This window comes from Protopterus annectens, chromosome 1.part2 (assembly GCF_019279795.1).
Source record: "Protopterus annectens isolate FY-2018-M chromosome 1.part2, PAN1.0, whole genome shotgun sequence".
Taxonomy (NCBI): Eukaryota; Metazoa; Chordata; order Ceratodontiformes; family Protopteridae; genus Protopterus; species Protopterus annectens.
The window spans coordinates 992,165,510-992,187,277 of record NC_056727.1 but is presented as its reverse complement, the minus strand read 5'-3'; the positions used below and the strand labels follow the sequence as shown (position 1 = coordinate 992,187,277).

At 45.3% G+C, this 21,768-nt stretch overlaps 1 protein-coding gene across 2 annotated transcripts in view; it reads left to right on the top strand.

The window, feature by feature from the left end:
• The window catches only part of LOC122792214 (protein argonaute-1), a 1,920,205-nt gene that overhangs the window by 1,061,063 nt on the left and 837,374 nt on the right, over positions 1-21,768 (top strand). For both annotated transcript variants that reach the window (XM_044059955.1, XM_044059956.1), the window contains exon 10: positions 20,727-20,849. In XM_044059955.1, the coding sequence (XP_043915890.1) occupies positions 20,727-20,849 (123 nt within the window). The remainder of the gene's footprint in view (positions 1-20,726; positions 20,850-21,768) is intronic.

Below are 21,768 nucleotides of genomic sequence, written 5' to 3'. Positions count from 1 at the left end.
CAGCGGCACTCATACAAGTTTCAAAGCTACTACAAATCAAAGCAATAGAAAAGGTTCCTCCTCAGGAACAAGGCCAGGGATTCTACTCAAGACTGTTCCTTGTTCCAAGAAAAGAAAAGCAATGGAGACCTATACTGGACTTGTCCACGCTAAACACTTTTCTCATTGCACCAAAATTCAAAATGCTGACGTTACAGCAACTTTTTCCCATGCTGGGCAAGGGGTCTTGGCTGGTTACTCTGGACCTCAAGGAGGCATTACCTGCATGTCCCAATCAGACACAGCTGCAGAAGATACCTCAGATTTCTTGCAGGGTCAGAGCATTATCAATTCTCAGCATTGCCTTTTGGCTTATCTACTGCGCCCAGAGTATTCACGAAATGCCTGGCATCAGTAATTGCACATTGCAGACTTCAGGGGATACAAATATATCCTTACCTGGACGACTGCCTTATACAAGCAGACAGCAAGCAAGCCTTGATAAGATACTTGGACTATGTCATTCACTTAATAGAGGCTTTGGGATACACAGTCAACATTCAAAAATCAAGACTACTGCCATCCCAACAAATAATTTTTCTAGGAGTCAAACTGGGCACAAACAAATGGCTTTCCTCACAGAAGAAAAACAAGAACAATTACCATATTACTTCAAAAGCCTAGCAAAGCACACCCAGATGATTGCAAGGAAAATCCTGCAGGCCCTGGGTTTCATGGCATCTTGCATTCTTCTGATTCCACTGGCAAGACTACACATGAGAAAACTACAATGGTACCTAAAAAGTTTATGGTCTCAACACAGCCACAACCTAAAAGCAATTATTCCACTCATTCCATGTCTACAAAAGGAATTTTTGTGGTGGGCACAAGCAAGCCAGCTAAACAAAGGCATGTCTTTCAACAAACCTCAAGCAAGCCAAACCATTACAACAGACGCCTCAGATCATGGATGGGGGGCGCACATGGAGGGCAGATGCATTCAAGGGCAATGGGCACCCCGAGAATTGCATCTGCACATCAATCAAAAAGAGATGTTGGCAGTGATTCATGCAATCGAGGCCTTCGGAAAATTTCTTCAGCAAGGCCATCTGCTAATAAAGACAGACAAACACCACTGTTATGTGGTACATAAACAAGCAGGGAGGCACCCATTCTTACCCCCTCTGCAGACTAACAATGACTCTTTGGGAAAAGTCCCTGAAACTGAACATACAGTTGCAATCCCAGTTTGTCCCAGGCAAGGACAATGTTCTGGCGGGCAGTCTAAGCAGAAACATTATGGATCTGCACGAATGGATGTTGCATCCAGACATTTTTTCACAAATAACTCATGCATGGGGAAGGCCGGACATAGATCTATTTGCCTCACACCTCAATCATCATCTGAAGAAGTTCTGCTCAAGGACACACCATCCTCAAGCCTGGAGAATGGATGCTCTCTCCTTCAGCTGGAATTCTCTAACAATCTATGCATTTCCACCTCTACCATTAATGACCAAGGTGTTACTGAAGATCAAAGCAGAACAACCGAAAGGCATTTTGATAGCTCCAGACTGGCCAAGACAGCACTGGTATCCATTACTAAGGAGCATAACTCGCACCAAGCCGTGGCTCCTGCCTCAATGGCCTCTGCTTATAACTCAGCACAGTTACAGGACTGTTCATCCCAACCTGCAAACATTGCAACTGACAGCTTGGAGGGTTCCATGACTTCTCCCCATATCTCTCTCTCCAAAAAAGTTCAAGAGATCTTACTGGAAGCACGCAGGCCTTCCACCAGAAAAACTTATTCAGCCAAATGGAAGAGATTCAACATCTGGAATGCCAACAAGGGTCAGGATGCATCAGTAATGAGCATCCCACAGATACTAGAATACTTGGCAGAAATGCTCCACAATGGCCTTTCATATTCTTCCATAAAAATATACGCTTCAGCAATTTCAGCAAAATACAACTGTGATCCACCTGTGTTTTCACATCCTTTGCTAAGACAGTTTCTAAGAGGAATAAAGAATATTAAACCTCCAAGAAAACCACCAGTGCCTGCATTGGACCTCAACTTCGTCTTGGAAAAATTAACTCTTCCTCCTTTTGAGCCAGCAGCATCTTCAGAATTGCAATTTCTCTCCTGGAAAACAGTTTTCCTGTTGGCAATTACTTCAGCAAGAAGAGTCTCGGAGATACAGACCCTCATGGCAGTACCTCCATTTCTCATTTTCCATCAGGACAGAGTCTCTTTAAGAACCAATCCTTCATTCATGCCAAAAGTGATATCCAGGGTTTCTCTAAATCAAGCAATTCACCTGCCTACTTTCTTTCCCAATCCTCAAAATAAAGGAGAAAAGCTTCTGCACACTTTGGACATACACAGGCAATTGCGCTACTACTTGGACAGAACAAAGGCCAACAGAAAGTCTGACCAGCTATTTGTAGCTTACGTTGCTGGAGTACAAGGAAAGGCAATTTCCAAACAAACAATTTCAAAATGGATTGGAAACTGCATCAGATTCTGCTACTCCTTCCATGGAAAAGGTGTCCCAGCCAATATCAGGCCACACTCCACCAGAGCTACAGCCACCTCCACAGCTTTTCTAAGAGGGGTGGCTACAAAGGACATTCTAGAAGCTGCTACATGGAGCTCCGTGCATACATTTTCCAAACATTACAACCTGCCTTTATATTCCAGATCCCGAGCAGGCTTTGCTTCTGCAGTCCTGCAGGACATTTTAGCTACACCATCCTTATCTTAGATCCTACCACCCCCAGCTTGGCTATGGTATTCAACCCATATGTCAGGACTGCAGTTGCATTCTTGAAGGACATAGTACAGTTTTGTACCTACCATAAATGTAGATGTCCGATAGATATGCAACTGCAGTCAGGTATTCCCTCCCTCCTACCCCTCTGTAATTCTCTTTTTTGGGTCCACTCCCCCTTTTTCAAATTAGCTGGGGATATCTATTATGGTGTATTTATTTATTACTGTTGTGCATGTCTGGAATTTTTATCCATTCTCTAAATTTAGCCTTCCTTGGAGGGCACCTGGCACCTGGGGCAAGAAACACTGAAGAAGATGGCGTCGGCTGATGCTTTTATACCCTAGCCGCTCTGACGTCGGGGAAGAGGCGACATCAGCCGACGCCGGACCCAGACTTTGGAATCCGGCCGACCGAAGGGCTGCCTGAGGCAGGACAACCCATATGTCAGGACTGCAGTTGCATATCTGTTGGACATCTACATTTATGGTAGGTACAAAACTGTTTAAACCAAACAGTTCAAAAAACGGAACCAGGAACAAGAGTTATAACCACGAAGCTGAGCTCAGCTTCGTGGTTATAACTCTTGTTCCTAGGTACAAAACTGTACTTTTTGCATGTAACTCACCCGATACCTGCAACAATTGAGACCACAGAGGTTTCTTACCAAGAAATTAGTGTATACAAAGAATGAAAGCCCTGTCACTGTATTTTCTCCTACAGGTTGCTAAGGGGTGACCTTGCCTGGCCTATAGGGTAGTCTGACCTGATCCTGATGGAAATACAGTACATTCCTAAATCAAACTGCATGAGGGTCACTCACTCCAGGAATCCTAACCTAGCCTCTGACATAAATAGGTCACGGTGGAGAGAGAGAGAGGCATTTCTCTGGAACAAGCTTCCAGTTCACGTGAAACAAAGCACCTCCCTGACCATCTTGAAATGCAACCTAGATCAATGTATGGGTGACCACAAATTCACTCCTGGGGTGGCACTCATGTCCCTTCTGGACAGAGGACGTCTGTATTAACTACCATAGATACTTAGCTCTGACAGCATCACTTGCCTAACCTAAAACAGTTGGGGCAACTCTGGATAAATATGGCTAGGCTTGTAAGCAGGAGAACCAGATTCTGCACCCTCAGCTTCAAACACTGAACCTAGCAGCCTGGCTAATTACCCAAGCTCTCCTTTACCATCCCTCAGTAAACCAGTGGTGATTGTCATTTTAGAGGCAAGGAGGCCTAGTACTAGAAAATCTTATGCTGAAAAATGGAAAAGATTCTGTGCCTGGAACCAATCTCAGGCCATGAGCACAGCAGTGCCCAATTTACCTCAGATTTTACAATACTTAACTGAGATGCTTCACAAGGGCCTGTCTTTTTCCCCAATAAAAATTCACGCCTCAGCCATTTCAGTTCAGTATAACACAGAACTTCCCCTCTTCTCTCTTCCACTGCTCACGCAGTTCCTCAGAGAGGCCAAAAATTTTAGACCACCCAGGAGAGCTCCAACTCCTGCCTGGGACCTTAACTTTGTATTGGAGAAAACTCACCCTTCCTCCTTTCGAGCCAGCTGCTACTGTAGATTTAAAATCCCTTTCTTGGAAAACAGCTTCCCTTTTAGCCATCACTTCAGCAAGAAGGGGATTTGAATTACAGGCCCTTATGGCAGTGGAGCCTTTTATCATCTTTCATGCGGACAGGGTGTCCCTCAGGACCAATCCTTCCTTTATGCCCAAGGCAGTATCCAGTGTGGCCCTTAATCAATCCATTCATTTGTCAACCTTCTTTTCTATTCCACAGAACAAAGGAGAACGAATACTGCACTCTTTGGACGTGCACAGACAACTTCGATTTTATTTGGACAGGACTAAGCCTGTCAGGAAAACTGAACAACTGCTAGTTACCTGTGCTGCAGGGGCAGATGGGAAGGGCATTTCAAAGCAAACCATTTCTAAGTGGATAGGCCATTGCATTCATTTCTGCTAAAAGCGTCATGGAAAACCTACCCCAGAGGGAAGGGGATAAGATCACATTCCACCAGGGCTGCATCTGTTTTCAACAGCCTTTCTCAGAGGTGTTCCTACCAGGGACATCCTAGAAGCTGCTACCTGGAGCTCTGTACATACCTTCACCAAGCATTACCACTTGCCTGTTTTTTCTAAATCCAGAGCTGGTTTTGCCACTGCACTCTTGCAGGGCTTAATAGGTGGTCCTAATGCTCTCTAACTGCCTCCTCCCTTCCTCAGCTTTGGGAATCTACCCAAATGTAATGACTGCAACAGTGAAACACAAACAACATAGTACACTTGTGTACACTTACCATAAATGTAGATGTTAGAGTGTATTCGTTGTTGCAGTCCTGATTACTCTCCCTCCAGCCCCCTGACATCTATTGGCTATACCTTTCTTCTTGTTTACTGTATTTAAGCTTTCTGGTTTATTTGCTTTTTGTTTGAGGTGTTACATTGTATATAATTGCTTCCCATTATGGGGGCACCTGACATAGGGGCAAGAAAAACTGATGCAATGGCATTGGCTGCATGCTTTATACCCCTGACTACCTGACGGCATGGTAGAAGAGGGCGGCATCCGATGCAGGACCCAAGACTTGGATAATCAGGCTGGCTGAGGGCTACCTGCAAGCAGATAGCCCAAATGTAATGACTGCAACAGTGAATACACTCGAACATCTATATTTATGGTAAGTGTACACAACTGTACTTTCTGGCCTTGAGTGTGGTTCCCCTTCCTCTGGTCTCATTTTCTAGCCCTTCCTTGTATTCTGGATCCCTGCCCGGATCTCATTTCTCATCCCTCGGGCACCTGTCCACCCAACCTGGAGAGCCTCAGGCTGACAGTTTGGTTACTCCAGTTCCCTTGATTGCCAGGACTCCCGGTCTGTTTCAGTGAAAACTATTCTGGTGGTGGCTCAAAAGGCTTCCAATAGGAAGATTTACTGCAGGAAATGGAAACAATTCTCTATTTGGGCTTCTCAGAGAATCCTGGATCCTTTTACAGCCCCCGGTCTCTGCAGTGTTGGATTTCTTAGCCAGCATTTTTCAGCAAGGGGCTTAGTTCTTCCACTGTGAAAGTGCAGCTGGCAGCTATTTCGAATTTCCATGTTGGCGAAAACAAGAATGCCCTGGCCTCTTCTAGACTGTGTAAGGCTTTTCTTAAAGGCACCTTTCTTTTGCGTCTTCCAGTTAAGAACTCTGTTCCTCCTTGGGACCTTGAACTTGCAGCATCAGTAGATTTGAAATTCTTATCCTGGAAGACGGCCTTCCTAGTGGCCATTATGTCGGCTAGGAGGGTTTCTGAGCTTCAGGCCTTGTCTGCCGTGCCCCCTTACTTGATCTTCCATAAGGATAGAGTTTCTCTCTGTACAAACCTTTCTTTCTTACCAAAAGTGTGTTCTGAATCCGACATTAATCAATTAACCTTCCTGTTTTCTCTCCAAATTTTCAGAACAAGGATGAATATAAACTGCATTTGCTAGATGTTCATAGACAACTTAATTTTTATTTACACAGGACAAAGCCCTTCCATAAGTCTGACCAGTTGTGTCTTTTTCTAAGCCCTTTTTGGGTAAAGCCATCTCCAAGGTTTCCTTAGCTAGATGGAGTACACTATGTATTTTGCAAATTTACAAAGACAAAGGTTTGTCTCCACCTGGTCCTGTTAAAGCTCATTCTACCAGATCTATGGTGACATCTGCTTTTTGATCTAGGGTCTCATTGGATGACATTTGTGCAGCAACTTGGGCAAAATCACATACCTTCATTTCTCATAAGTTGGATTTGATCTCCAGAGGGAGAGCATCCTTCGGCTCTGCAGTGCTCAGGGATATCCTTCCATGAGGGCCTCCTTGGAGTTTGAGTAGCTGGGGACTCTGTCTCACAGGTTGCAGATAAAATTAAGTTAACTACTTCAGATAAAGAAGTTACGTACTCACCATAACGTTCCATCTGAGTAGTTATACTTGATTTTTCTGCAACCTTCCCACCCTCCTTCCCCCAAACTTTCTCATGTGATATTCATGTGTGGTTTATTCTAAGTTGAGTTGCTGATTGGTTTGAGTTACGGCAAACTCGATCTGAGGGAATGCAGGAGATGGTGATGGGTTATGGGTAAGGGGAGGAGCTTGGAGCTCTGAGCAGATGCTTGTAAAGTTGCCGGCTCAGATCCGATATGGATCCAAATACCCACAGGTTGCAGAAAAATGAAGTATAACTACTCAGATGGAATGTTATGGTGAGTACATAACTTTTTTTCATATAAGCTTCTGCCTGGTTATTCAGTCTTCCTACATATTGTTTTAAAATACTGCCATGCTGTCTTTCTGTCCTTCAGTAACTGTTCACAGTATCTTAGACTTGCATATTTTTAAAACTCCTTAAGAAATCCAAGGGAGAGAGCGATTTATAATAAGTAGAATGTAATATAGACTACTTGGGTCTCTGGGGTGCAGGTTTAGTTACTCCTAAAGCTCAGTGAAATGTGTTGTGTTCTGTCAGTCTCAAGTCTCCTGTATGTCTGAGACTTTTACTGGAGTTTAGTCAGAAAGTCTTAATTATCCCTTTTTTTTTTTTTTTTTTTTTAACTCAGTATCACTTGGTGGAAAGTATCTCTGTGCAAGTGTCTTGGGGATTGTCTGCTTAAGTCCTCACTCCATCTCCTCTAGTAAAAGTAGAGTAGCTAATGAGTTTTGCCAGCAATGGCCTAGGCAGTGCTAATATAAGTTGAACCAGAGAAAAAACGAGCAAGCTAAATTTGAGTTTCAGAGAGGTAAGCCAGTCTGTTCCCAATATCTTTTTGCTGCATATATTTGAGGCAGTTGCCTTCTTTCAGATTTTCAGAGACCACTAAATCTAATGACCTTTGTAGTCATTGTTACAGTACTTGATTCTTGTCTCTCCCATCCTTCCCGCTATGCAGAAGCCTGCAACCGGCCCAATTTCCAGAGTCTGTCATTTTTAGCAAAAGAACATCCGAAGACCAACATCTGGATGTCAGCGTATAAGTAGGGTGTCTAGCTTCATCTTCAGTTCTTTCTAGCCTTGCAGTCCAATGCGCTTCACATGCGTTCAGTATGCTTGCAGTCCACTGGTCTGCATGTTTTTCCAGAGAACCACCTCCATCAGTCAGATAAGTACCCTGTTGGGGAAATTTCCCTTCTCATAAATTTTCAGAAAAGTCCACAATTGCTTGGTGTGGGAAGCAAATCCTACATAAATATTTTCAATCGTTTTGTCTTCTGTTTGGGTCTGTAGCAGTGTCTCTCATTTTCCTGACTGCAAAATTTTGTGTGGAAACAGTAAAACACAGGGCCAAGGTACTAGCTGCCCATATGGAGTCTTCTTTGGCTTCCCTTGTGGTGTCACAATCCACTGTTGCAACATACCTCTACAAGTACTTTCATTGGCTAGTATCATTCTGTCATTCCAAAAAAAAAGGCCAAGGACTCCAAGTCTAGTTCATAAATTGTCAAATGACCCAGGTGAGACACCTTTGCAGCCCCCTGATGTTCTTAGTGTTTCACTGTTGCAATCATCACAGTTGGGATGTCCTTCAAGGATGCATCTGCAGTCATAACAGATGGGTTGTCCTGTCGTCGGGCAGCCCTTGGGTCGGCCGGATTCCAAAGTCTGGGTCTGGCCTCGGCTGGTGTCGCACTTCACCCGACGTCATCTTTGCTGGTCTTCGGGTATAAAGGCATCAGCCGACGCCATTTTCCTCAGTCTTTCTTGCCGCGTGGCGCCCGAAGCAGAAGCTGTTCGCAAGTGCCGGTCGGTCAGATCCAGAGATTACTACTACCGAATACTACTTCGAAGACTTCTAAAAAGCTAAGTACCCCATTGGGGACTCTTTCTTGACTCAGCCGATGTCAGAAAAAGTAAATAACTGTTTAACTTGTGGGAAACAAATACCTCATAAAGATTTCCACTCTTACTGCCTACCTTGTTTAGGCCCAGACCACGACGTAGCAGCCTGTTTAGCCTGTGCTTCCTTCAACCGACGAACGCTTAGGCGTCGGTCGGAGTTTGCTGAACAGTTTTTTTGCTCAGATTTTGCGTACATTATGCCGTCGGATCCTCCGACTACTCAAATTGTTAAAAAACGCAAAGAAAAAGACCGACACTCGCGGTCCGCTGTTTCGGCCGAAACCACGGTTAAGCAAACCGCGAGTGTCTCGGTTTCGGCCGAAACCGAGCAAACGGGTCAATCTTAAGCCGAATCCATGACTACTACCGAGGCTCCTGCTACCCTAGTTGAATCTGCCTCTGGAGTTTTGCCTGCTAATGTGGTTCCTATTGAATTATCAGACACCATCCCTTTAGATGTCTCTACCCCAGCACGTGGTGCTGCTAGGCCTCCTGCAGCCATGTCTATTAAGGCCTTTGCCAGGGCTAAAGCAGCCAAAACTGCTAAATCAGTGCCTGTTAAGCCCCCCTCTCACAGGCCCAGTTCCAGTTCACAAATGCTTACTCTGGCAGAGGATCTCATCTCTTTAATTAGGGGATCCCAATCTCACCCAGACAGGGCCTCTCAACCTCCAGAAAAGAGACCTAGAGCAGAGCCCCCAGAGCCAGTGTCCTCTGATGATTCTTCGGATGACTCAGACATTACAGACCATCCAGAGGCTCCTTTTTCTACTTATGAAGATTCCGATGCTGAAGAATCTATTCCATCTGCTTCTCCACCAGAGGAATTTTCCTTTGGGGAGACCTTACATGCCATGAGAGAACAATTCCAATGGCAGGGACAAGATTTCTCAGACTCAAGAAAAAGGCTTAGGACCTTTCTACACTTACCACAACATAGGCCCTTAGCTATACCTCCAGTTCTGCCTGTTGTGGATGATGCATTTAATGATGTTTGCACTGCTCCTGATACTTTACCTCCAGCCCCTGCCAAACCAGATAGGTTTTACAGGGTACCAGACACTCATCACCACCTATACAAGGCCCCACTTGCAGATCCTGAGACTATCTCCCAGGGGCCTAAGGCAGTAGCTTCGACCTCAACAAAAAGGGAATCCAGATCCTTAGAGAGATGGGAGAAAAAAGTTTACACCTCTGCTACTCTCTCAGCTAGAGCTTTGAACTGTCAGTTTCATATGATCCAATACCAAGAGTTTATGCTTGATCAGTTAACTAAGAAACTGTCCTCTGATGACTCCTTAGATAAGAAATATGTTTTAGAAATGGTGAATAACATTCAGCAGGTTAGTAACCATTCTTTAAAATGTGGCTATGATGCACTGGAGGCTTCATTTAGATCAGCCATGACTGGCACAGTTATAAGAAGGCATGCATGTTTGAAAGAGCAGGTCTTGCCGGATCATGTCAAAGCAAAGCTGTTAGATGCTCCTATGGATAAGACCAGTCTATTTGGTACTCCTGCTCAGCAAGTAATGAAGAAAATGGAAGAGAAGGCAAAATCTGTACAAACAGTTAAAGATTTCTTACAGGTTCAGCCCCCAAGGTTTAGCAGGAACTGGCCTTCCAAAAATTGGTCCTTTCCAGACTCCTCAAAATCTCAGAGAGGCAGGAATAGACGTTCCAGAGGCAGAAATCAATCCAGAGGAGGTGCCTACAGAGGACGACAGTGGCAAGGCAATAACCAGCGAGGCACAGACACAACCACTGCCACTGCAACAGGGCAATCACAGTGACTTGGCTGTGACACCGCCTACCAGGGAACAAATAGTAGCACCTTTAGGCGGAAAGTTAGCCTTATTTTCAAAAAATTGGCACTATACCACAAAAGACAAGTGGATTTTGCAGACCATAGACCAAGGCTACAGGTTTCACTTCCACACCTTTACCAGTAAAAAGAGGAATGCCAAACCTACCTCCAAATCAAAAAACAGAAGCTCTAAAGCAGATAGCTCAATTAACAAAGATGAGAGCTGTGGAAAGAGTACCACTAACAGAACAGGGCAAAGGATTCTACTCCAGACTCTTTCTAGTACCAAGAAAAGAGAAAAGTTGGAGACCTATTCTCGACCTGTCCGTCTTAAATACATTCATCATTGTCCCAAAATTCAAAATGCTGACCCTACAGCAACTTCTTCCCATGCTGGGCAAGGAGTGTTGGCTGGTAACTCTAGATCTCAAGGAGGCATACCTGCACGTCCCCATACGATCAAATTGCAGAAGATACCTCAGATTTCTTGCAGGATCAGAGCATTATCAATTCTCAGCATTGCCCTTTGGCTTATCTACTGCCCAGAGTATTCACAAAATGCCTGGCATCAGTAATCGCTCATTGCAGGCTACAGGGAATCCAAATTTATCCATACCTGGACGACTGCCTGATACAAGCGGACAACAAAGCAAGCTGACAAAAGACTTACAAAGAGTCATTTGCTTACTACAAGCCCTGGGATACACAGTCAATTTAAAAAAGTCAAGACTGATACCATCCCAAACAAGAACATTCTTGGGTGCGGAATTGGACACAGTAAAACAGATGGCATTCCTAACTGCAGAAAAACAAGAACAACTCCCTCTTTACTTCTTGGCATTAACAAAGCAGAACAAACTAACAGCAAGAAAAGTACTGCAGGCCTTGGGCTTCATGGCATCATGCATAATCCTGGTCCCCCATGCCAGACTGCATATGAGGAAGCTACAGTGGTACCTGAAAAATTTATGGTCTCAGCACAAGCACAGCTTAGAAACCGAAATCCCACTAATCCCATGCCTGAAACAAGAGTTCCTATGGTGGGCTCAAGCATGCCAGTCAAACCCAGGCTTGCCCTTCCACAACTTTCAAGCAAGCCAAACCATCACAACGGACGCCTCAGACCTAGGCTGGGGGGCACACATGCTGGACAAATGCATACAAGGATTATGGACTCCAGACCAGCTGCACCTGCACATAAATCAAAAAGAAATGCTGGCAGTAAAACTAGCAATCCAGAATTTCAGACCATTCCTCAAAGAAGGCCATTTAATGATAAGGACAGACAACACCACAGTCATGTGGTACATCAACAAACAGGGAGGCACTCATTCATACGCGCTATGCAGAATGACTCTGGACCTTTGGAATATGGCTCTGAGCTACAACATCCAGTTACAGGCAATATTTGTACCGGGAAAAGAAAACACCCTAGCAGACATGTTAAGCAGAACTACCTCGGATGCTCACGAATGGATGCTACACCCGGACATCTTCAAGGCCATCACAAAGAAATGGGGAATGCCACAAATAGACCTATTCGCATCCCCACTCAATCACCAGCTCAAGAAATTCTGCACAAGGACATACCACCCACTTGCATGGAAGGTGGACTCTCTATCCTTCAGTTGGAAAGGCCTGACAGCATATGCATTTCCACCACTTCCTTTGAATGCACAAGGTACTACTGAAAATCAAAGAGGAACGTCCAAGGATAATTCTGATAGCTCCAAATTGGCCAAGGCAACACTGGTATCCATTACTGAGGAGCATGTCTCGGGGGAGAACGTGGACACTACCCCTGATGCCTTTGATGTTAACTCAGAACAACTACAACATCATGCATCCAAACCTAAAAACTCTGCAACTGACTGCCTGGAACATCACATAACAGCAACTAACCCAGATTTATCCCAAAGGGTTAAAGACATTATCCTTGAAGCCCGCAGACCTTCAACAAGAAGGAACTATGCAGGAAAATGGAAAAGGTTTGTCATTTGGAGTACTGAAAGAGGAAAAGATGTGTCAAAGATAGATATTGCTAACATCCTGGAGTACTTGGCAGAGCTTCTCCATACAGGCCTGTCCTATTCCTCCATCAAGATACATGCATCAGCTATTTCTGCAGAATACAGCTACGATCCCCCTGTCTTCTCACATCCTCTACTCAGGCAGTTCCTCAGAGGAATCAAGAATGTAAAACCTCCTAGGAAACCACCTTTACCAGTATGGGACTTGAACTTTGTACTAGAAAAATTGACACTCCCTCCATTTGAACCAGCAGCAACAGCAGATCTTCAACACCTATCATGGAAAACTGCTTTCCTACTGGCAATTACTTCAGCAAGAAGGGTTTCGGAACTACAGGCCTTAATGGCAGTACAACCCTTCCTAATCTTCCATCAAGATAGAGTGTCCATGAGAACTAATCCTACATTTATGCCTAAGGTGGTATCCAGAGTGTCTCTAAACCAGGCAATCCACCTACCTACCTTCTTTCCCAATCCACAGAACAGGGGGGAAAGACTGCTGCATACCTTGGATGTACATAGACAGTTACGCTACTACCTGGACAGAACCAAAGGTAACAGAAAAACTGACCAGCTTTTAGTAGCCTATGCAACAGGAAGGGAAGGAAAAGCAATTTCCAAACAGACAATCTCCAAATGGATAGGAAATTGCATAAGATTCTGTTACTCCTACCATGGAAAACCAATTCCACAGAACATAAGACCTCACTCTACGAGGGCTACAGCCACTACCACAGCTTTCTTACGAGGAGTGGCAACCAAGGACATTATTGAGGTGGCTACTTGGACCTCCGTGCATACATTTGCCAAGCATTATAACTTACCTCTTTACTCTAGATCCCGAGCAGGTTTTGCCACTGCTGTATTGCAAGGGATCCTAACTACACCATAATTCTTCTTCCTCCTCCCCTAGTTTGGCTATGGTATTCTACCCATTTGTTATGACTGCAGATGCATCCTTGAAGGACATAGTACAGTTTTGTACCTACCATAAATGTAGATGTCCGAACAGGATAGCATCTGCAGTCAGGATTACCCACCCTCCTTCCCCTCTGTGGTATTCCTAGGGTATTTACCCTCCTAATAGCTAGCTGGGGGGATCTCTTATGGTGTATTTGTTTGTATATATGTACATACATGCTTATTTTTTGTGTTTGCCTACCTTTTTTTTGGAAACATTGGCATTTCCAAAAATTTAGTTTTCCAAGAAGACAACTGGCATCTGGGGCAAGAAACACTGAGGAAAATGGCGTCGGCTGATGCCTTTATACCCGAAGACCAGCAAAGATGACGTCGGGTGAAGTGCGACACCAGCCGAGGCCAGACCCAGACTTTGGAATCCGGCCGACCGAAGGGCTGCCTGACGACAGGACAACCCATTTGTTATGACTGCAGATGCTATCCTGTTCGGACATCTACATTTATGGTAGGTACAAAACTGTACTTTATCCCTGCCAGGGTAGCCCTCAGCCGGCCCGAATGCCAGAGGCTTAGTATTTTAGTATTTCTACATCGGTTGCTGTCGCTTCAGGACTGACGTCAGTAGTATAGAGTAAGGCAGCCGATGCCATTACATCAGTCTTGCCGCGGAGGCCGAAGCAGTTTGCCCGAATGTCAGTTGGCCGCTACCTGAGTTTCGCCTTCCAAATTGAAGCTGAAGTCTTCTAAAGCCAAGTAGCCAGTTGGGGATACTTTTTTTCTTGCACTCTTAGATGTCAGAAAAAGTTAACAATTGTCTCGCCTGTGGAAAGCAAATACCACTCCAAGACTTTCATTTTTACTGCGTCACTTGCTTAGGCCCAGACCACGACATCCTCTGCTATCGCTTCTGTGCTTTGTCCAATTCCAGAACTATATGTCGGACCCTTATTGTAGCTAGATATTTTCACTTACAGTCCTCGAATTCCGATATGGCTTCGGTAAGCCATCTGACAGCAGATCTTCCAAAAAAAAAACATAAAGACGAGACAGACCACACAGGTCCAAACCTTCTGACGATGCTTCCGTTAAGCTAGTAGTCAGTTCTCTGGTCCTCAGTGAGGCGCTTTCCCAGCCCCTGATGCCTGCTTCTGTGGATTCGCAGGCCGCTACCGAGACCCTTTCTGAGTCCGTATGCTGCAAAACTTTTCTTCGTCTATGGACACTGTGGTTGTCTCTCCCTTGGATGGGTCCGGAGCTGCTGAGCAGGCACTGGCTTCTGAGGAAGTCCTTCACACTACCAATTCTCGACATAAACCGACTTCTTTCGCATCTACCATTCTTTCGAAAACTACCATGTTTCTTAGGCCCAGAGTAAAAACCACACCCTAGAAACAGACGACCCAATCTCAGGCACCTGCTTCTTTGCCTCAGACTCAAATGCTTAAAATGGCGGGAAGACCTTATACTGATCAGGGGAAGCCAAGCTTACCTCTTCCAAAAGAAAGAGGTCTGTCCCATGTAGTTTTGTCTGAACAGGAGTCAGATGAGACTGATGCATCTGAATATGAAGACATGCAACCCCTTTCTGCTTATGAGGATTCTGATGCAGAGGATTCCATTCCTTCAGCCTCTCCCCCAGAGGACTTTTCCTTTGGGGAAACTCTTCATACCTTAAGGGAGCATTTCCAATGGTAAAGTCAGGGCTACCCTCCGTCTAAAAAGAGACTCTGGGAATTTTTAGATCTTCCACAGCAGAGACCTCTGGTCATTCCCCCAGTCTTGGATGGTTGTGGAGGATGTTTTCCTGGAATACAGTTTGAATCCTGACACCCTCCGTCCTGCATCCAGAAAACCAGACCGGTATTAGTCCCTGACTCTCACATTTCTTTTTAAAAAATCCAACTGCTTACCCTGAGGTAATTTCTCAAGGGCCTAAAGGAATTAAAGCAACCTCTAAGAATCCCACCCCCTCAGATAGGGATTCCCTAGCACTAGACAGATGGGGTAAAAAAGTATACACCTCTGTTACTTTTGCTATCAGAGCACTAAATTGCCAGTACCATATGCTAAAATTTCAGCAACATACCCTGGAACTCCTCAAACACAAAATGTCTTCCTTTCCTGCTTGTGCAGAATCTAAAGAGTTAAGAGTTAATGCATTATGCAAGTCAAGTAACTAAGCCCACCTTGCACTGTGGTTTTGATGTCCTGGAAGCTTCTTGCAGGACAGCAGTCAATGGTTATGTCCTTAGAAAGGCATGCATGGCTTAAGGAACAGCTCTTGCCAGACCATGTTAAGTCTAAATTTTTGGATGCCCCCTTGCACAAAGGCAACTTATTTGGCACTAAGGCAGAAGAGGTCTTAAAAAAGATGGAAAAAAAAGCAAAATCTATGCAGACAGTTAAGGATTTCTTACAGGTCCAGCCACCCAAGTTCAGCAGCAATTGTATCTCCAAGCACTGGTCCTTTCCTGCTCTCACCAGGTCAGTTCAGCCCAGACCCTGGGGAAGCAGACCTCCCAGACAGCAGCCACAAGGAATGCAGAGATCTAAACAGTGGACTTCCTCTGCTTCAAAAACAGGGAGTGCTAAGCCACCACCTTATAGTAAGAACTCACAATGACTCTCCTCCCCCACCCCCTCCCACCTTCACTTACCCCTAGGAGGAAAACTCTCCTTTCACACAAACATCTGGGCCACCATTACCAACGATCGCTGGGTTCTCAGCAGTGTCCCTGGGATACAAATTTTCTTTCCACACCCTTCCGACTCCAAAAGGGTTCCCAAATCTACCTCCAAACCAGTAGGCAGAGGCACAAAAGCAAGTCCTTTCCCTGCTCTCTATGAGGGCAATAGAGCACGTGCCTGCATAACAGAAAGGCCAAGGTTTCTACTCCAGACTTTTTCTGGTACCCAGAAAAGAGGGCACCTGGCTCCCCATCCTTGACCTATCCATTCTAAACACCTTCCTGGTGATACCAAAATTCAAAATGCTCACCTAGCAGCAGCTGCTACCCATGCTGTCCAAGGATGCTTGGCTAGCCTCCCTAGACCTAAAAGAGGCCTACTTCCACATTCTTGTCAGGGAATCATGCAGGAAATATATTCCGTTTCAGGGCAGGATCTCTGCACTTCCCTTTAGCTTATCTACTGTTCCCAGAGTTTTCACAAAATGCCTGGCTCCAGCCATTGCCTTTTGCAGACAAAGGAATATCCAGATTTACCCATACTTGGATGACTGCCTAATTCAGGCAGACAGCCAGGAAAAGCTGCTTAAGCACCTGGCCTTTGTAAAGTCCCTACTAACCTCCCTAGGGTACACAATCAACAAAAAGAAATCCAAATAGGTACCCACCCAAAGGATTGTATTCCTGGGAGTAAGCCTGGACACAGCATCCCAGATGGCATTCCTTAAACCAGAAAAGCAGCCTTGCCTGACAGCCTAAGTCTTTCAACTAGCCACCAGATCCCAGCTATCTGCAAGGAAAATCCTGCAAGCTGGGGGGTTCATGGCATCTTGCATTCTACTCATTCCATATGCCAGACTGCATATGAGGAAACTTCAGTGGTACCTAAAAAGCCTTTGGTGTCAACACTCTCAAGACCTGGAGATTCTCATACCCATAATACCTTACCTCAGAAAAGATTTTCTTTGATGGGGCAACAGCATGCTCCCACAACAAGGGACTACCTTTCTCACCACCCCATGCCGCCCAGACCCCTCAGCACAGGTGCATTAGACTATGCCTGGGGTGCACACGACGGCAGTGCATAGAGGGCCAATGGAGTCCATAGCAAATCCATCTGCACATCAACCAAAAAGAGATGATAGCTTTCAAGCCCAAGCCCCTTCTCTCCCCAGGGGCTCTCCTGATCAAAACAGACAGCACCACTGTGATGTGGTATATCAACAAGCAGAGAGGGACTCATGCCTACCCTCTATGCCGGCTGGCCATGACCCATTGGCATACAGCCTCTACCATGCAACTCTACCTGGTAGCACAATTCCTACCAGGTTCTCTAAACTCTGTGGCAGACCACTTAAGCAGAAGTCTTCTGGACCCTCACAAGTGGTAGCTCGACAAAAGAACCTTCACCCTAATAACTCAGAAATGGGGCACCCCAAAGGTCAACCTCTTTGCCTCCCACACCAACCATCAGCTCAGCAAGTTCAACACCAGTGAGCATCACTGCATGGCTTGGAAAGTGGATGCCCTGTCCTTCCCCCTTGGTCAATCTATCGGGCTATGCCTTTCCTCCACTACCTCTCATCCCCAGGGTACTGCTCAAAATAAAGGAGAAAAAAAAAACAAAGACAATTCTTATTGCCCCAGACTGGCATCGCCATCACTGGTACCCCTTGCTGTGCAGCCTGTCCCCACTGCCACCATGGCATCTCACTCAGATTCCAACCTTCCTGACCAAGAGGGAAGGTGAATTCATGCATCTGCCAACATCAGTAAATTGGTTCTAGATGTTATATGTGAGGCCAAATGCCCTAACACTAGAAAGACTTGTGCTGTGTCAAATGGAAAAGGTTCTGCACCTGGATTCAGGCTAAGAGGGCCAATATGGCACAGCCCTCCCTCCCTCTCATCCTGGATTACTTGGCTGACCTGCTACATAGTGGTCTCTCCCTTTCCTCTATTAAAATTCATGCCTCTGCTATCTCTGCTCATTTTCCCACTGAGTAGCCCCTTTTCTCACAGCCTCTAATCAAACAGTTCCTTAGAGGGGCTAGCAACTTGAGGCCACCCAGAAGAGCACCAACCCCAACTTGGGACCTTAACTTTGTGTTGGAAAAGCTCACCCTGCCCCCATTCGAACCAGCCTCTTCAGCAGAGCTAAAATTGCTCTCCTGGAAGACAGCTTTCCTTCTGGCCATCACTAAAGCCCTAAGGGTCTCCAAGCTGCAAGCACTCATAGCTGTGGAACCCTTCATCATCTATGCTGACAGGGTATCCCTCAGGACTAACGCATCCTTCCTGCCCAAGTTGGTGTCCAGTGTGACTCAACCAAATCCATTCATTTGCCCACCTTTTTCCCTAACACACAGAGTAAGGGGGAAGGATCCTGCACACTCTGGATATGCACAGACAGCTCAGATCCTATCTAGACAGGTCTAAATCCTTCAGAAAGTCTGATCAATTGCTGGTTAGCTTTGCTGCAGGGGCAGAGGGCAAAGCCATCAACAAACAAACCATTTCCAAATGGATAGCACACTGCATCCATTTCTGCTACAAGCAACATGGTAAGCCTCCTCCCAAGGGGGTCAGGACTCTCTCCACCAGAGCAGTCTCCACCTCTGCAGCTTTCCTCAGAGGAGTCCCCACCAGGGACATTCTGGAGGATGCCACCTGGACATCTGTTGACACCTTTACCAAAGATTACCACCTGTCTATCTTCTCCATGTCCAGGGCAGGGTTTGCCTCTGCAGTCTTGCAGGGCATCCTCGCCAGCCCCTAGGTTCTTTGACTGCCTCCACCCATTTCCTCAGCTTTAGGAATCAACCCAAATGTGATGACCGCAACAGTGAAACATGAAGAACATAGTACAGTTGTGTACACTTATCATAAATGTAGATGTTAGTGTATTCACTACTGCAGTCCTGGTTTCCTTCCTTCCATCCCCCTCTTATTTCTTCTCTTTCCTTACAAGGGACATATTGGTATTTACTTTCTACTGGTCGGGTTCTTCCACCAGAACCTGGCTCCCACTTGGGGGCTCCTGACAGGTTAGGACAAGAAAAACTGATGTAATGGCGTCGGCTGCCTTACTTTATACTACTGATGACCTGACATCAGTCCTGAAGTGACAGCAACCGACTCAGAAATACTAAGCCTCTGTTGTTCAGGCCTGGCCGAGGGCTACCCTGGCAGGGATAACCCAAATATGATGACTGCAACAGTGAATAGTGGTATGTATCCAGTCTGAACTTTTCATAGCTATTACTTCATGATGTGCATATCACTGCAGCTAGCTTATTAGCAAAAAAGCTGCATACCCACCTATACAACACACTCAAGGTTGAGTACATAGTAATTTGTTTGACCCTGATCTAGCTGTTCAGTTTCCCCCCTTGGGTGTTTGTAGGAAATGACTGGAAGATTGGAGTGAGTAGCTGCTGTTTCCCCTCCTATACCTGGGGGGGAGGGAGATGGTTCTGGGTTGCCACATAGACTGTGGATCAATTGGCCCCGTGTTACTGTGTGCAGTTGAACTGTGAGTGGAGGAGGATCCTTTGAGGGTGACACTAGTGGAGCTGAGAAGAGCCATCACCGGGGAAGTGGTGCTCTGCTGGTAGAGAGGGAAGACTAGCTTGCAGCCTACCACCTAACTCTTGCCATGAGTGGCTGCACTCCTTGCAGATTTCCAGGCAGGAACATATGAGCTTTAGGGCTCTCACCTGCCTGAGGAATCACAAACTCCAGCATCCACAGAACAAATGGGCCAGTTGTGTGCAGGAAGAGGCGTCTGGGCTTGGTCCTGTTTCTGCATTGCACTGGTGCTGCAGGGGATCAAGGATGCATCTGTGAGGCACACTACTTTGCTGCCACTAAGTTTTAGATGGCATTAGACTCAGGAATTGTTTTAATCATGATTTGTTGTCTCGCTGCATCCTTCCCAGGAGAGACTTTAGAAATACCTAAGGAAGAAGCAAGATGAGCTCTGATTCATCACATACTTGGTGTTTGTCTTGAATAATTGCATCTTGGAATCACCACGACAACACTGATGCTTTGGCTTCAACAAAGTACAAGCTCCTCCTACATTAGCTCTGCTGTTCTATGCCTCTGCCCAGTAAACAGTCTTAAGTCTTTGCATCTTTTCCAGATTTCTTGCACTATGTTTCAGAGGTATGATGACCATGAATGTTTAGGAGCGACTGTTGGAGCCATTCATCTCTTTCCCTACCGTACCACTTATGTCCCAGTCTAAGATGTAAGGTAGATCCTTGCTCATATGGAGCAATAAGTTTTCATATTTCATCTTAAGATGTTCTGTCTCTTTCTAGGAGTTGAATATGGGGCAAATGAGCTTTATTTTAATTCAGGAAAGTAGTAGATGATGAGTCACCTGTTTTACTCCTGTGTGGAAGGAACAGAGTGATATTAGAAGGGCAGTTTCAAGAGGAAGACTGCTAGTGGATAAGTTAGTCCTTTATATTTGATAAAGGAATCTCTTGGAAGCTCCAGTATTAAGGTGAGTGTATCACCCTTATTTCATTCCATGAATTTTGATCTCAGCCAGAGTTTTAAGATAAATCAAGAACAGCTAATTGTATTGTTGCATGTCATTGAATCTTGTTTTCTTTTAATTTTTAGATGAAAAATGCCAGTTATAATTTAGACCCATATATACAGGAATTTGGCATCAAAGTGAAGGATGACATGACTGAAGTGACAGGCAGGGTTTTACCTGCTCCCATTCTTCAGTATGGTGGTAGGGTAAGTACACTACCAGTGAATGTCTTCAACTATTAAATATTTAAGTGCATTCCTCTCTTGTTTGTGTGCTTTTCTTCTGCTTACTGTTTGGTGATGTGTTCCTAGATTTGCTGCACTGCAGTGTATTCTTCGGTTTAGTCGTATTCTTTAACATGTGTCCATTTGTGCATCATGTACCCTCACATAGGATCTGCTTTGCTGGCCTTACAGCTTGCATCCCTCCTTGTAAGGATAGCACATTAGATTTCTGCTGTTCCTTGCATCAGTGTTCCAAGGGTGGCAGAGCTTTACTGGAAGCGCTCATCCAGACTCTGCCAGCTTTAATGGAAAAGCTCACCCAGACTCTGCCACAACTTGCTGTGAGGGAAAGGGTAGTATTTGCTTTCTTGTATTTTGCAGTGTTTCATTGCTGCCTTCTATTTTGTATATTGTGATTTATTTTCTTTGTTCCATGCTTTACTTGTATTTCGCTTTTAACTGCATATTTAAGCTATGAAAGAGACCACAACTGTGTCTCTTGTGACTCGCACAGAAATTACAAGTCAGTTCAGGTTAATTACCTGTGAACTGGGGATGGGAGCTAGTAACTAAACCTTTTATTTAAGGGGCAAAATAAAACATTTTAAGGCTTTACTGGAAAAGCTTACCCAAACTCTGCCACAACTTGCTGTGAGGGAAAGGGTAGAAGTTCATCATGTTTCACTGTTGCAGTCATTACTCTTGGGTTATCCTGCTGGCAGGCTACCCGCAGTCGGCCTGAATTCCAAAGTCTTGGTCTGGTGTCGGTTGCTGTCGCCTAGTCCCTGACGTCAGTGTGCCAGGGGTGTAAAAGATGCAGCCGGCGCCATTTTTTTCAGTCTTTCTTGCCGCGTGGTGCCCGAAGCAGAAGTAGTTCGCAAGTGCCGGTCGGCCGACTCCT